Source organism: Lissotriton vulgaris, chromosome 7, assembly GCF_964263255.1.
Source record: "Lissotriton vulgaris chromosome 7, aLisVul1.2, whole genome shotgun sequence".
Taxonomy (NCBI): Eukaryota; Metazoa; Chordata; class Amphibia; order Caudata; family Salamandridae; genus Lissotriton; species Lissotriton vulgaris.
In genome coordinates, this window is record NC_141695.1 from 316,348,214 (window position 1) to 316,364,862 (window position 16,649).

A 16,649-nucleotide genomic window follows, 5' to 3' on the forward strand; every position below is an offset into this window, starting at 1 on the left:
ATTCAGTGAGCTTACAACCCATCCCCAGCTTACCATTTGTTGTTTTTGTGGTCACTCATTTGCAAAATGTCGTTTGCTAAGCTCCTGTAGGCTTCCCTTCCTTTCTTGTGTTAGCTCCTCCCTGGAGCATGGCCCAAGTACGTTTTCTTCCTAATCTTTTTTCAACACACTACTTTTTGAATGATTTATGAGCATTTCCGTATTATTCCTGGACGTGCAATGTGCTTTTCCTAATTTTAACACATAGAAACTGGGGGAGGCAGGAGGTATTTACAGATGAGGGCTCACACCCCTTATTTGAAAGTACACTAAAAATAAGAGCTCTGGTCAGATATGTGGGCTAATCCTCGTTGACAAGGCTTTTTGTTGTAGGACCCTCACCCCACAGGGTTACCCCTATGGAGAAAATAACCAAATAAGAAAGAACTTTGTGGAATGTGTGTGTGGAAAGAGAGAGCGGCTGAGCGGCCGTCTCGCTTCCATCACACGTTCGTCACGCTCTGGAATGTGGAATTCCCGGGTGGAATGTCATGATTTGAGTTTTGGAATGTCTTGATTAAAGTGTGGAATGTCATGATTTGAATGCTGGATTGTGACGATCTCTCGGGCGCAGCGGTGATCAGAAGGGGGCTCAGTGATGTAAGTCCTTCCCGTATAAAGTTTGAGGGCGCGGGAGTGAGAAGGGGGCGGAGCAGGGGCCCCGCCTAAGGGTCACCGAGGAGATACACGGGGCTACAGAATATGCTAATGAGGCGAGTACCAATCTCTCGAACAGGACCCTGTGCGGCCACTGACGCTGCCGCGACAGCCCGGCTGCTCTCACTTGGACCCCACCCTCAGTGGCGTAACGCAAAATGACCCCCCCCCCAGAATATGACGAGGGGTCCCTTAGAGAGAGAGTAATTAGCTGAAGGGGGGGGGCATGGGAAGGCGCAGACGTATGCTCTTTCATCACAGCTCTCTTTAGATGTCTACGACACACTGATCCCCGCTGCACCCACTGGCTGTCACACTGCCGCTTACTCCCCACTGCACTCTTCCAGCTGCCAAACAGCACCTGGCCACCACACTGCCCTCGCCAGCTTGCCTTAATGTTCTCCCTGGCTGTCACACTGTACTCCCCGCCATACACCCCACCCTTACTCTCCCCCGCTCCTACTCCCCCTCTGTGCTTCCGATCTCCCATAGTGCACCGCCGGAATTCACACTGCACTCCCACATACTCCCTTCCGGCTACACTGCACTCTGGGGGGCTCCGTAGTCTGTTCCCACTACTCTCCGGGGACATTAGCTGTTACTCCTTAACTCTACTGTACTGCTCTCCCTCGCCACCCCATCGCCGACTCCGGTACCCGTGGCTGCCATCCAGTGTACACCCTGTGAAGTCCCTGATGGAGTATTACACCCCAGATCCACTGGCCTGATGCCCTGTTTTACTTCCGGGTACCATACTGGCGCTATCCACACAAGATGTCACACTGCACCCCTCATTGACACCGCACTGCATTCCTGTGCTGCTACCCTGCACACCCTCGAATGCCATGGTGCCAGGGTCGTTGTTATTAAAAGTGCAACAGGTGCAGTGCTACCGTGGTCCAACGGTGGGGCACACAATTACGTTTTTTAAAAACTAAAAACCCATGGGATGGGGTCTATTTCCCTTGCATGCATTGGGTCTTCTGATGCACTTGCTACGCCACTGTCCATTACACACCTTGCTGTAGGACTGCACTCCAGCAGCCTATACTGCACTCCTTTCGATGTTGTACTGCACTACTCATCACCTACACTACTCTGGCTGGCAGTCAAACTCCATTTCTGGCTGTGTACTGCTCTCTTCAACTACTAGTTTGCGCTTAGTTGCAGGACTGCACCTCCTGGTTGCCAAAGCTCGCCTGACGAAAACATTGCACTGCACACCATCTGACTGCCAGTCTGAAGTCTGGGCAACACTTCACTCCTCTAGCTGTTGTACAACACTGCTCAGGCTGCTAAACTGCACTTACAGGCTGCCACCCAGTATGCGACTGCCCTACTGCACTTTGGGACACATGTACGGGGTCGAAAACGGATATGCGACCTTTTGCAGGGGCGGCTCCTCCTGCACTATAGCGGAGTTGCATCGCCCCACTGCTTTTAAGCAGTGCGAGGAAGAAGAAACATAAAATTATATTACCTTAGAGTTATTATCATTTTATGTTTCCTGCCTCTTTGGGGTTGATGGGGCGCCCAAACCAGTCATGCACACTTTCCCCCTTCTCCATGCAGACTGCATTACTGCCTGCAATGAGAACAAGCTCTGGCCCCCATTTCCTGGTTGAGCGTCGAACCTAGACGCTCAAAACCAATCACAACGCTGCATTGCAGTGTTGTGATTGGTCGGGGGTGGCTGGGTTCTTACCAAGCACAATGCTGCATTGCAGCGTTGTGGTTTGTCAGGGGAGCCTGGCTTAACTTATTGTGTCAGTCTGACAAGGAGAGCAGAGACGCGAGACCCGTTGCGGCAAGGGTTTTTTACATTGCACATCGTTCCCCCTATCATCCCCCCTGTGAACCCGCACCTGCAACCCGCAAACCATGCCGGCTGCAACTTGGCCTTTGATATGCACCAACCCTATTTTTACGAGTTAGTAACCTATTACAGACTCGCAAAACAGGGTTAGCGAGTCCCTATTAGGAAAGGGTGTGCCAGGGCTTCCCTTTCTAATAGCGATTTGCAGGGGGATGTAAGATTGCTTTGCAACTAGAATTCATCTACTTCAAATACGTGGTAAGCCAGCCGCAAATGGGAAGGGGTCCGCATGTGACCCCTTCGCGTTTGTGAATGGTTGCAAAAACTTTATGTTAAGAGCAGGCAGTGGTGCTCTTAAATAAATGAAACTGAAACATTTTATTTTTGAAATGCATTAAAAAAACTGCTTAATTTAAAAGGCAATCACAGACATGGTGGTCTGCTGACCGCAGCAGGCTAAAGACACACAATTGATGGACGGAATGCAGAACAAATCAAAACATTCACCCCAAGTCAAAAGATCTGGGTTAAATCAATCATTCTGCTCACCATGCCACCCCAGTTTAGACCTGGCCATATGCAAATCAGTCTTGACCCTGTGCCTCATGGGAACAGTCCAGCCCGAACTGCTAAGCAAGGTCCTCCCTGGACTGGAAACAAGCATCCTAGAGCCGGTTTCGGGGTTTCACCCCTCTTCAGCCAGGATAGCTTGAATCCAGTGGCACAGTGAGCCCGGGACCCACGCCTGGGCATACCTGGCACACTTAGGGCGAGGAAGCAAAAGACACACAATTGATGGACGGAATGCAGAACAAATCAAAACATTCACCCCCAGTCAAGATATCTGGGTTAAATCCATCATTCTTTTGCTCACCATGCGACCTCGCTTGGCAGTTCGGTCTGGACTGTTCCCATGAGGCACAGGGTCAAGACTGATTTGCATATGGCTGGGTCTAAACTGGGGTGGCATGGTGAGCAAAAGAACAATGGATTTAACCTAGATCTCTTGACTGGGGGTGAATGTATGATTTATTCAGCATTCCGTTCATCATTTGTTGGTGAACCACAGCAGGCCACCATCCCTACGAGTGCTGCATTCCGCAGGCCATAGTACACTCCCACAGGCTATACGTCCCTCCCAGACTATACTGCAATCTCTAAAAATATACAGCACTCTCTAAAGCAAAACTGCACTCCCTCTTGCCAACCTACTGCAGATTAGAAAGCTCTCCCCCAGATAGCACAGCATTACCACACATTCTGAACCATGTCCAATCATGAGGGAGGGAGTCAAAGACTTCATCAGAAAAGTGAAAGGTTAAACCCGCCCACTGTGGATGGAACACAGAGCCTGGGAGGTGCCTTTCTACTGAGGGCAGTGACTGGTGCACCACAATCAGGTCAGAAATAAGGCATCTTTGTGAAAGCAGCATTCCTGTGTGCCTAAAGAAAGCCATTTCTCCAGGCCGATGCCTCACACACAGCCAGGCCCAGGGCCAAATATTGTGCCATGCTCAAAATCCGTTTGCCGGGGACCTTTTCCCAATATTCCAACAGAGGCGGTATCAAGAAGATCCTGGGGTCCATATTTATGAAGCCTTTACGTTTTCCTTGCGTGACGTCAGGCAATGCAAGGACAACGCAAAGGCTTTAGTAATACTTACAAAGCCACTCAAGGCCTGATTTGCATGACCTTATGCAGCTTTGTAAAGAAATGTAAAATAAGGCAGCTGCTTGTGCTACATTACATTTTTTTTCAAAGTGTCTTTATTAGTTTTTCAAATATAACAGACGGACAACAGTAACAAGCGTTTAGAATTACATTACCATACATGTCATAAGATCCAAGTAAAAGGGAAAAAAGTAATATGAGAGCATCATGAACACTACACCATTATTACAAGATTTCAAAGGTGCATAGTGTGTGCAAATGAAACATAGGTGGTGGCCTATCAATAATAATAGAAACAGGGTGTGGGGCTGAATTCTAAGTAGAAGAGCCCTGTTCAAGGGTAGGAAGATATTTACGGAAGGGCTGAGAGATATCCTTAAGCGGATGCGAGTGGTTGACGAAGAGTGTAGTCTTCACTAATGTGGTCACAATATCTCATGCTTTTAAACCAGTCTAAAGGGGTAGGTGGTCTGTTACTTCCCCCAATGAAGCGTAATTGACCTTTTAGCTAATAAAAAAGCCAATGAAGTGAGTTGGCGCATAGATCGTGATATGTCCCTAATGTATCCTAACCGAGCAATCAGAGGATCGTCTGTGATCTCAGTCATTTATGGCGGAATCGTGTGTGAAGACAAAGACCCAATATATAGAGATCACTAGGCACGCCCAAGTGAGGTGTGAGAACTCCGCTCTCGGAGAGTGGCATTTTGGGCAGCAGTCAGATCCATTTGGGTCAAATTTTGTAATGTCCAGCGGAGAGAGGTAGACACGATGGAGGAATTTAAAATGCAGGAGTTTATGCCTGTGATTAATCGAAATGCGTTTAATCTGAGAACAGCAGTAAGACCACATCTTGTCCGTGAGATGGTCGCCCAAGTCTCCGGCTCACACCTCCCTTACAAGTGTTGTAGTATCCTGCTTCATGGTAAGACACAGAAGGTATAATCTAGAGATCATTCGGTCACCATCCGATACAACAAGCATAATAAGGGAGAGAAATTAACAGGAGGTAATGGATATGAGGGAAGGAGGGACCTTAAAGCATTTTCTAGCTTGCAAAACACAAAGGGCTCCATAGGTGACACAGGTCAGACGGTTACACAACATGGCTATCAAGGAAAAGATCCCTCATGGTGAATAAATGATGGTGTTGATGCGTGCACTGCACTATTTTTTCCCACTAAAGTGGGAGCCACGGATTATCATGAAGTGGGAGGGCTGAGGAATAAAGAGGGCCATGGCCCAAAGTCCTTCGTAATCTGCGCCATGCCCAGCAGGTTGTGGTGACGGTTCCAGTGGGACGCCCTTTGGCAGGATATTAGAGTGCAAGTGGCCTTCCAGTTGATGCCGCTCAGGCCTCAAATTGGGAATTCCGTTATCATGGTGATACCAATGGCATGTGTATTGACACTGAGCAGCAAGATAGCAAAGATGAAGGTCTGGTACACCGAGACCCCCATGGTTGTAAAGGAGGGTGAGAGTATCCCAGTGGACACCTAGTTAGCCCCTAGCCAGATCAAGCGTAAAAGTAGGCTATGTGTTGAGTTGAAGAAAGCCAATGGTAGTGGGATAGAGATGTTTAAGAAAAAAACTTACAGAAAACAGGAAGCATGATCATCTTAATAATAGCCACATGTCCAGCTATTGAGAGATGTAGTTTAACCCAATGTTCTACCTGGGTGGCTAGATCAGCAAGTGCCGGGCCGTAGTTAAGTTATATCATTTGGTCCTGGTCTCTGTGGATCCTTATGCCGAAATATTTGGTACCATCCACACAGCCCATTTGAAAGGGTATTCTGCAGGAGGCGACTGTGCAGTCTGTTAACGGAAAGAATTCCGATTTGTCCCAATAGATCTAAAAACCAGAAATATTACCATAACGGATAATTTCCTGCATGGGGGGAGGAGGCATGGGAAGGGGGAGGTTATCTAAAGGGTGGCAAATAAATAACATATCATCATCTGCATATATAAAGAAAGCAATAAAGGACTATCGGTGACATGCATCAACAAAACGTTTTGCGATTCCTTATTAGCGATTTTTAAGGAATCGCAAATAAGGAATCGCAAAACGGGATGCATGATTGAAAGTGCATAACATTTGCGATTCGGTAAAAATCGCAATTTTTACCGAATCGCAAATATTATGCGAATTCCAATTTGCGATTTCGCAATTCCCATTGATTCCTATGGGCCAAAAGGCCCATAGGTATCAATGGGAATTGCGAATTCGCAAATTAGAATTCGCAAAATGTTGGTGCATTCCCATGGGTGCAGGGGGGGGTCCAAAGGACCCCCCCCCCCCTGCACCCCTGAAATGTATTTTTAAGTGCATGTTTCAAACACACATGTCCTACGGACATGTGTGTCTGTAACATGACAGTGTTTTGAAATGCAAAATAGAGCATTTTAACACATTTTCGCAAATTACCACGAGGTTCAACCTCGTGGTATTTTGCACCCCCTAATTGCGAATTCACAATTTTAAAATTAATCATGCATTGCTTTTAAGGAATCGCAAATTTGCGATTCCTTAAAAGCAATCGCATTTTTGGAAATCGTTAAAAATAGAGATTTTACCAAAAATGCTTGATGCATCCCAAAAACCTATTAGGAATCGCAAACGGACGAATTTTGCAATTCGCACCGTTTGCACTTCCTAAATAGGTTGATGCATGTCCCTGTATGAGTAAGCTGTAGACCACGATGTGCATGGTGGTCTAGCAAATATCGAACTGGGGGTACATGGTTATAATGAAAAGGAGGGGTGACAGAGTGCAGCCCTGTCTGGTCTCTCACATAATTGGAAATTGGTTCAGTAAGCGAACCATTGAGTTGTATCCGGCCACAGGGTCGGAGTATAAGAGCTTGAATAGACACATGAAAAGGTGAGGAATACCTAGCGTACCCAGAACGGCATGAAAAAAGGACCACTCCAAAGAGTTGAATGCTTTTTCAGAGTCCAACAAGACCACGACTGCAGGGATAGTTGGTGAGACTTTATTAGGAACAGCAAAAGTGGTGCATAGATTGAAGGAAGTTTATCGGGGGGAACGAAACCGGATTGGACAGGCGAAATGATCTGCTCCATCAGCAATGACAGTCTGGTAGTGAGGACTTTCGTCAAGATGAAATTATCTCAATTCAAGAGAGAGAGGGGGCGGTAAGAAGCACACAGGTCCGGGTCTTTAACTGGTTTTAACATTAGTGTTAGAAACACTCGTGGAGTGCGAGGTGCAATGTGCTGGTAGTGAGAGACTTATTATTTAATGCCAAGAGATTGGGAGCCAGCTGCTTTATAAAAGGCCCCGGTAAGACAATCAAGGCCTGGGGTCTTAGAACCATTAAGGGCATTTATTAATAGCCTGAGTCACCTCCTCCAAGGCGATTGACGATGAAACTGGCGCTGGCCATCCGTGAGCCAGACCATCGCATTTCCGTCTAGGTAAGAGCAAATCTCAGAAGGACGTCTGGTACTCAGGAGGCATAGAGACATTGGTAATACTGTTAAAACTCTACCATAATTTCCTCTCCGCTCACACTTCACGTGCCAGAGTTTGTCTGTAGTTCAGTAATGTAATTATGCAGTCTGTTTGGATGCAACAGGCAAGCTAGGGTGCGACCATGACGATCCCGCTCCCCGTAGCAACGGGCTCTGGCGTGTTTTCCCAGATGAGCGACCCCCCTGTCTGCGAGATCACGGAACTCCATCAACAATACAGAACTTTGATGTAGTTGAGAGTCCCCAACAGTCGTGACAGCAACGTATCGAGACATCGCAATTCTGTCTCGATACGTTGTAGTTGGGTAGGGATGTCGGAAGGAAACGAGTAGGCTTGGAAATGCACACTTCACGAATGTAGGCCTTAGAGGCCTCCCAAAGGGTGGCCTGGGTCGAAACCGTTCCTACATCCCACAAAAAATAATCAGTAATAGACTCAAGAAGTTCGCTACCAAAAAACCAGACTATAAAGGGCTTCACTATGGAACCGCAAGGTGTGTTCCACACCACAACCAGACAGTAGCTAGGGCAGGACGGGACAGTGGTCAGAAAGCGTCCGAAGGAGGACATATATCACCGAAACCTAGAAGTTAACATTAGCTGCGAGAAACCAGTAGTCTAGTATTGTCCAGACTGAATGGGGAGCAGGGTAAAAAGTAAATCCGGAAGCAGAGATATATTCTGTGTGCTGAGCGTCACGCAGCGCATGTGTGTCAATTATGTGTCTAAATACATCTGGGGCCCGGGGTTTATCAGTAGGGAGTATGCTAGTGGAATCAGAATGTAGACATTGCGGCATATTGAGGTCCCTGCCCAATATCACCTGTTTGGCGTCTACTTGCCCCAACAGAGTTTTTGAAAGAAATCCGGGTCATCTACATTTGGTGCATAGATGTTCAACAATACTACGCATTTTCCGAGATGGCACCCTGAAGGAGAACATAATAGCCGTTGGGGCCAGAAAGACATGTGAAAGGCGAAGGGAACACTTTTATGAATGAGAATGCATGTGCCACGAATATTCAAACTATAACAGGAGAAATAACTGTGGGTTACCCAGGTTTTGGCATACATGTGGTTGTCTCTAGGAGGGAGATGCGTTTCCTGGAGGTAGGGGTTTTCTTAATTATGTTCCACGCACAGTCTGGCCGGGTAAAGCATTGTGTACCAGAGATCATGTGTATTCTTAACATCACCAAACTTTCGGTGGGTCTCCTGCACAGTGAGGGTAAAGTCCGGGTAGAGTGAGATACTGGTGCCCTGGTAGTGGAGTGGACCACACTCCGGGGCAAGGTGGAGGGCACTGTCCCTGTCCTTATATGGATGTTGAGATAACAGGCTATGAGATAGCGAGATGGAGAGCCTTCAGGGGGCCGAGGACCAAGGGAGCAATGGGCACACTTCATTCCTTTTAGACAGAGCTTCAAGGTCCTTGTTCCTAGTCGAAACTTGCTTCAGGATGCGTTCCCTATTGTCCAGTTTTTTCTGCATGGTAGCAGCGCCGTACTCCAGCCTAAACAGACTCTCCTCTGCCCGTCAAATCTTGTTTCCTGATGATCCAACCGCTCTCCCTTCTTGTCTATGCAGCCTGCCAGTGTGTCCAAACGCGCATCCATTGCGCGAAAGTTGACTTTGAGCTCAGCCATACTGGTGGACATGTTGTTGGGGGTAGCTGCATCTGGGTCATGGCCCGCAACGTCATCTATGTTAGAATAGCAGCCATGGCCCCTTGTGTGTCTGGGCTGGTCAACGGTTAGCCTGCGCTGTTTAGGGTCCATGTGGCCCATTATGGCAGAGGGGTGGACCACACTGGCAACAGCTCTGCACCACCTGCAGCAACAGCTGTACCGGATGCCGCTGGGAGGAGATACGCAGTCAATGTAGAAGCAGTAAGATAGTAACAGTACCAATGGGAGGATCCAAGGTCCGGAGTGCCAGGATGACCTCCAGGGAGGCCCACAGAGTGTCCAACAGACGCAGCAATGGGTTGGGGATTTCCTGGACAAAAGTTCGAAAAGCAGATGTTGAGGCAGGATGCAGGAGAGATATATTAGACATGTCCCTTAAGTAAATGTGCAGTTGTATAAGGGGCCAGACTATCAGGGCACAAGATCAAGCATACTCTGTCTATACACCAAGCCCCAGCCAGATCCCACGTTGATAGACTTGGGAGACAGCCCAATTACACAGCTGGAGGCAAGAGGTTCAAAAAGGGAGCCCCCAGCGGCATGGTTCAGGAATGCCCGGGGGACCCGGATCCACAGCAACCTAAGGAAGGCACCAGGTATGGCAAGCCGGTGGTCCCGACCTGTAAGCCGGCCAAGATATGGCCTGTAGATAAGAGGCGGGCCTGGTAAGGGTGAGGGAACACCTGCTGCATCAGTGGGCGAATGCAGCAGGGCCGTCGCCTATAGGAGAAGCGTGGCTCAATGGTTAGAGTGGCAGACCCTGATGCAGAGGTCTAGCCCGGGACCAGGGTTCAATTCCTGTCTCGGCGGCTCTTGGACTCAGTCTCCCCGGACCTGATAATTCTCGCCTCGGTGCCTACTCTAATCATGGGTCCCACTCTGTGACTCTGGGCAATAGCTTGCTTAATCTCCACAACGGCCCCAGCAGCGCTTGGATGCCTGGCTTCACCTTGGGGGTGCCCAGGAGTGGACATCTTACAGGAAAGCCAGGAAGGGTTCCACAGCGGTATGAATACAGCGCTACCAGACCTCAGGGTAGAAGTGCGTTATATAAATACAAACACATTTACATATAGAACAGCAAGTCAAGGGCCATGTTTATACAGGGAGTGGCAGCGGCAGTATCCGGCGAAGCAAGAGGCCGTCATCCTAGCAGCCGGCAACAGCAGCAGGTGTCCGCAACCAAACAGGAGCCTCCAACAGTGGCTGTAGAGCATGTCACACAGTGCCGGGACTGCTGAGCGGGATCACCAGCAAGAAGTGATAGGAGCCGCCAGTACCGTTATGGCCCGGGGTCCCAGCACAAGTTAGAAGCCGCAAGCATCCACCACATAGAGGGTTAAGCACACTGCGAGCTCCCGGCAAGGTCGAACCTCAGGCTCACCCACAGCCCCAGTCGCCATGGGGCCTCCGAGGCTGTGCTATACCGCACTGGTATTTAATGGTAGAACTGGCAGTCAAGACTCCCAGGCTGTGCCGGGCCACATTGGCATTCGATGGTAGAACTGGCAGTCAGTGGGCACAAATCTCGCTCGGAGGCCGTCCCTCCCCCTTACAGATCAGGCCCTTGAGTGCAGTACAGGGCCGGACTGGCTACCGACCGTTTTGGAGTGCTGCGGGCTGATGTCACTGCGGTGGGTGCTAATTTAGTTGATGGAGACCTGCTTGTGCTTTGAAATAAACAAAGCAAAACAAATTTCGTTCAGCACACGCAGGTCCCCATCAACGAAATCAGCCCCCAGCTCAGCAGCTTGCCAAAACGCCAGGTAGCCAGTCCGGCCCTCTTGCAGTATCGGATGGTGTTTCTGGGCAGGAAGCGATGATAGCAGTGATTTAGACATTTTTTGTAGAGGCTGCCACTACCGGAACCTCACAAGATAACTACCACCTAGCCGGCAGTCGTAGCCACGCCCCTTGTGCTACATTTCAACTTCAGTGGCGTTCCATTGGAGGAGCATGGACGTTCCCACTCATCCATCCATGGACTGTGGGCGCATTCCCAGATTTACAAAGACTTGTAAAACTGGAAATGTGTCAAAATCCTACGCCTTCTCAAGTGAGGCTTAACAAGGAGATCTTATTTTTCTTCTCGTTACTTCGTCTTGCCAGGTGTGCTGCACTCTGAAGTACTCTTAGAAATAGGAAGATGCTTCTAAGGATTGTTTTTGAGCAGAAAAGTGTCCCTTCCTCAACAAAGACAATCCTGCCCGTAACTCATGCACCCAGGGCCCGTCTGTGCTTAAGTCACATCCTGGTCAAAACCAATTTTGGCACCTCTCCTAATTCACCATCCCATAGTCCCCCCATCACTCAGCCACACAACTTGATACTGCTGCTTCTGTGCTGTGCTTTCTGTTGGCATGAGATAAGCTTGCAGTGCTGTCAGACACGGTTTTGTGCTTGTAAACATTATATTTCCCTAGAGCCATGACACCCTCCTGAGGGTAACTTTGAGCTTTTACAAATATCACTCATTCACAAGTAAAATATGAATTGCTGCTGTTCTAGTTCGGACCACAAACTTTATTTGAAGATCCTTAGCAGAGGATGTTGTGAAGCAACAGGGGCAATTTTGAAAAGGGGAAATTTTGGTACTGACTTTTTCTTCGAATCTTCCTCTTTGGCTGCTGATGATGATGACGTGGGGTGGGTGGGTGGGGCTTCTCATCTTTACAGGTCAGGTCCTTGCTGATTACCTCAGCAGTGACTAGCCGTGAACACAAATTCCCCTCCCCCTTCACCTGAAACACCTATTCGGATGGTAAATTGGAGTGAGAGGTGGGAAGGGCGAGGAGGGGAGTGGGAAAAAAGAGAACTCTAGTAGAGTAGCAAAGAGAATTAGGATATATAGAGAAAATGAACATGCACTGTCGGGATGAAATAAAAAAAAGTTACCTAGGCCCCCTCTAAATCTAGGCACGCTTGCACTAGGGCAAATAGAAAGTAGAAATGCTTCATACCTTTTTAACCCCTTCGATGCTATTGACGGAACGGTTCCATCATGAGCGTCGGTTGGCCTGTGCTCATGACGGAACCGTTCAGTCATGAGCCCGTTGGCTCATTAGAACGTTCAGCACAGCGCATGAATCTGCGCCGCGCTGAAGGTGTTAAAAGTGGACCATTTCTGCTCTCTCCCTTTCACGCAACACAACTGTACTTGCTGTACTGTGTGAAAGTTCAGTAAATGAGCCCCCCCCCCCCCAGTTTAATCTGATCTCCCTTGTTCACCAGCTTAAAAATGTCAGCAGCTTGTCCTGCCCATAGCTTCAGCTTTGAGTCCACATGATCAAATGTTCCTGGCTCACGGAACCAGCTTATGTCCTCATACTGTGGCACTTAGAGGATCCTCGCCAGCCACTCTATCATAGCAGGTCAGTATTTGGAGGAGCAAATGATGCTCAACATCCAATAATGTTCTTAGAGGTCTGACCTCACAGTCTCATTCCATAATATCTCAGGGTTTTGAGCATCCAGTTCAGATTTCCTTTCAGCTAACCAAGAACTTGTTGCTGGGCGTCAGTCCTCATTCCTCATTCACAAGCCCCGGCCACAGGGGGTTGGGATGAGTGCTAAGCACATTTCATTTGTTTCTGGGACTGCAGTGACATAATTCTTGGGACACACTTGATAAAGGTGATGCTTCCTTACAGGAAATTCAGGCCTTTTACACCCAACTGAAGAGTCCCAATCAGGGTGAAACTGGTCTTGGGTTGCTTGTGTTCCAGTTCAGGGAGGTCCTGGCCTGGCCGTTCGGGCTGGACTGTTCCTATTTGAGCAGGACCAAGACTGATTTGCATATGGCTGGGTCCAAACTAAAGTGGCTTAGTAGACAAAAAGAACGAGTTGAAAATCTGCCCAGAGTGGTTGCAGAAAGCAATTCCTCCAAGCAACTTCTGTGTGTCTGATGTACCACCCTCAGTGGCAAGGGTAGGGCCATACATGGGTCCCACGATCACTGTGCCACTGGAACTAAGCTACAACCGACTGAAGAGCCCCATTCAGGATGAAACCAGGCTTAGGTTGACTGTGTTGTGATTTGGGGAGGACAAGGCTTGGCAGGTCAGGCTAGATGTTCCTATCATAGCAAGGCCAAGACTGATGTGCATATGGCTAAGTCCAAACTTGGGTGGCACGGTGGGTAAAAGAGATGGGTTGGAATGCTACCCCAAGCGATTCCCAATGGTTACACTAATTGCAAGCATTTCTCCTTACAATTTTTTTTGTGTGTTTGATGTACGCCCTAAGTGGCAAGGGTATGCCCAGAGGTGGGTCCCGTGCTCACTGTGCCACAAGAACCAGCAATATCCCAATCAGGGCAAAACCGATCTTGGGTTCCTTGTGTTTGAAAAAGAACGATGGGTTGTGAGAGGTAAAACGTATTGCAAGCATTCCTCACATCACCTTCTTTGTCCTTTTAGGCCACATGCAGACCTGCGAAAAGGGCCTCAATCACTGGGAAATACACTCAGGAACTCTTGCTCTTACATTGAGACTTTTGTGGATTAGAGCCAGACGCACAACAATCTGATTTCAGAGGCTGGAAAAGAGTAGTAGGGCTACGCTATGATGGCATATGTAGTGGGACAGAGTTATCACAAGACCTACACTGTCTACACTGGCAACTCACCTTCATGGGCTTACACATATACTGGTGGATCACATTCCCAGGGTATCCCACTGCTCATGTACACCTCATCCATGCTATACATACACCCAGCACATCACAGTACAATGCATACCATACAGAATTACTAAAGGTCAGTGGGCCCACGCTAGAGGTGTAGGCAGAGTGGCATATACTCCTTACTATACCCTTACATAATCAGCTACAACCAACCTTTAGTTGGGCACGCTCTCAAGGTTGGTCCGGGAATCGCCCATGTTTAAAGCACACCACTCTGGGTGGGCTCCATCTCCAGCGGAAGAAAGTCCTCTAACGGCGAACCCATCACAAAATCATGCAGAGCACCTGCCAGGGAACTCAGGATGTGAGTCACCTGCTACATGAGTAGAAATGAATTCAGGAGCAGTGTGCAGAGCACGACTGCACCAGAGACGTTTACCCCAATGCCTCTATCCGTGGTGAAAGACAAGTATACAATGGAGAAGTGAAGGACTTATTATCTTGGTTTCAACATACGTATAAGTCAGTCCTGAGAACTACAAGCTATCTGTTTTATAATAATGGATCCCTAGTTATGTGCCATAGTAGTACTCACATCATTGGGTGTAATCTAACGAAGTCTCATAGACTGTAGGCGAGCACATGTTCTCAACCTTTTTCATGTTTTATCTTTCCACACTCAGGGACAGAGCATGGGGAGCAGGTTCAAACCCTGCGTTAAGCTTGGTTTCCATATTTCCAAGACTGCAGGACTCGTCCTCTTTGGTGCAGCTCTGCTGCTCTCCATCTTCTTCCACATCGTGCCAATGATCATCATAACCCAGCCTTCCATACGGCATCCAAACATCTACTGGAGGAAAGAGAAGGCCGCCACGAAATGGATTCCAGTCAGCATGGAGTTGGATTCAATGAGTGTGTCTGGAGGGGTGTGGACTGTGCAGCCCATCGGAAGGTTTGGGAACTTGATGGGCCAGTACGCCACACTATATGCCCTAGCAAAGCGTAACAGGAAGCAGGCCTACATTCTTCCGAGGATGCACTGGGAACTGTCCAAAGTGTTCAAGCTCACACTGCCCGTTCTCCACGAGGAGGTGGACAGCCGCATACCGTGGAAGCTGTATAAATTGCATGACTGGATGTCGTCAGAGTACCTACACATACCACTAGAACATGTCAAGTTTGTGGGCTACCCCTGCTCCTGGACCTTCTATCACCATGTGCAAGAGGAGATCTTACGTGAATTCTCTTTCCATGACTTCATCAAGGAGGAGGCGAACACCTATCTGTCAATGATTCGAGGGAACAGGCAAAATGTCACCTTTATAGGGGTGCATGTCCGCCGAGGAGACTATGTTCACATCATGCCCAAGGTCTGGAAAGGGGTGCTAGCAGACAAGGCTTACCTTAGGAAAGCCATGGACTATTTCCGAAACAGATACACAAGACCATTATTTGTGGTCACCAGCAATGACATGGACTGGTGTCGACAGAACATCGATAACACTCTGGGGGAAGTTCATTTTGCAGGAAATGGGGTTGAAGATTCGCCTGGGCGGGACTTTGCCCTGCTCACCCACTGTAACCACACTATCATGACTATTGGCACCTTTGGGTTCTGGGTGGGGTACCTGGTGGGTGGTGAGACTGTGTATCTCAACAACTTTACACTGCCAGAGTCAGATTTCCTTCAAGTCTTCCGGTACGAAGCTGCCTACCTGCCTCAGTGGATAGGTATCCAAGCCGACCTTTCTCCGCTCTTGAGAAATAAGACAGAACTCCAAGAGGTGACTTGAAGGCACTAAGTGCCCATTTTGCAAACCAATTTATGAAGTTCAGGAAATTGTAGAATGCTGGAGGGCAGATACGAACGACCTCAGGTCTGATATCGAACAAGGAGGATCAGACTGGGAGAGTTCATGAGATGTGAGAAATATTGGCAAAGAGTTGGGTAGAAAGTAACAGTATGGGTATTATAGCAAGATATACAGAGTAAAAAAAAGTGTAAATGTGTGGGGGAGCTGAACACATCCTGGTAAGGTGACATAGTGGGTTTGGGTAATGGAAAATGTGAGTATGCCAACAACCTAGAAAAAACCCCAATGTTGGCATTAGGGGGCTCCTGCATGGGCAATCATATTTGTGCGAGGACTAAGTGACCTACTGGGAATTATCACTAAATGTGCAGAGGGCCCGAGAAATGGCATCCGGCATGAAAAACACAGATGAAAGAAGAACACGTGTGCTGAGCGCAAGTGCCAAAGGAACTCTCAAGCCAATTTGTAAACCCAAATAAATACTATCTGCTCCACCAAATCTATTGGTCATGTTTTGTACATATTCTACTTTGGCTTGGACACTCCTATGAAGTTCAGGGATATCTTCCAGTTCCAGGTCCAAAGGACTGGAGTGTCTGTGATGCGAAAACCCCATAGCTAGGGGTACCGTGGTCACCCACAGTAGCACTAAACCTCCCACAGGGCATAAATGTCCTGAGCTCCACCACCAGGGCCTACACGGACAGCAGCACCATACGCCATCTCCGGTACTCCACTGTGATTGTACACTTCCCTTCGCGTGCCTAACATCAGAATGGGGGTACTGCCAGTGCCTATACCATCCTTTGGAATCCCCCTAGCATACAGAGAAACCAC

General features: G+C 48.4%; 1 protein-coding gene across 1 annotated transcript; it reads left to right on the forward strand.

The window, feature by feature from the left end:
- The first annotated feature begins 621 nt into the window (after positions 1 to 621).
- LOC147701466 (galactoside alpha-(1,2)-fucosyltransferase 2-like) lies at positions 622 to 16,257 on the forward strand. The gene is made up of 2 exons (XM_086928658.1): positions 622 to 639; positions 14,682 to 16,257. Exon 2 carries the CDS (start codon positions 14,691 to 14,693, stop codon positions 15,789 to 15,791), a length of 1,101 nt encoding a protein of 366 aa, XP_086784784.1. The 5' UTR covers positions 622 to 639; positions 14,682 to 14,690; the 3' UTR covers positions 15,792 to 16,257.
- The last annotated feature ends 392 nt before the right edge of the window (positions 16,258 to 16,649 follow it).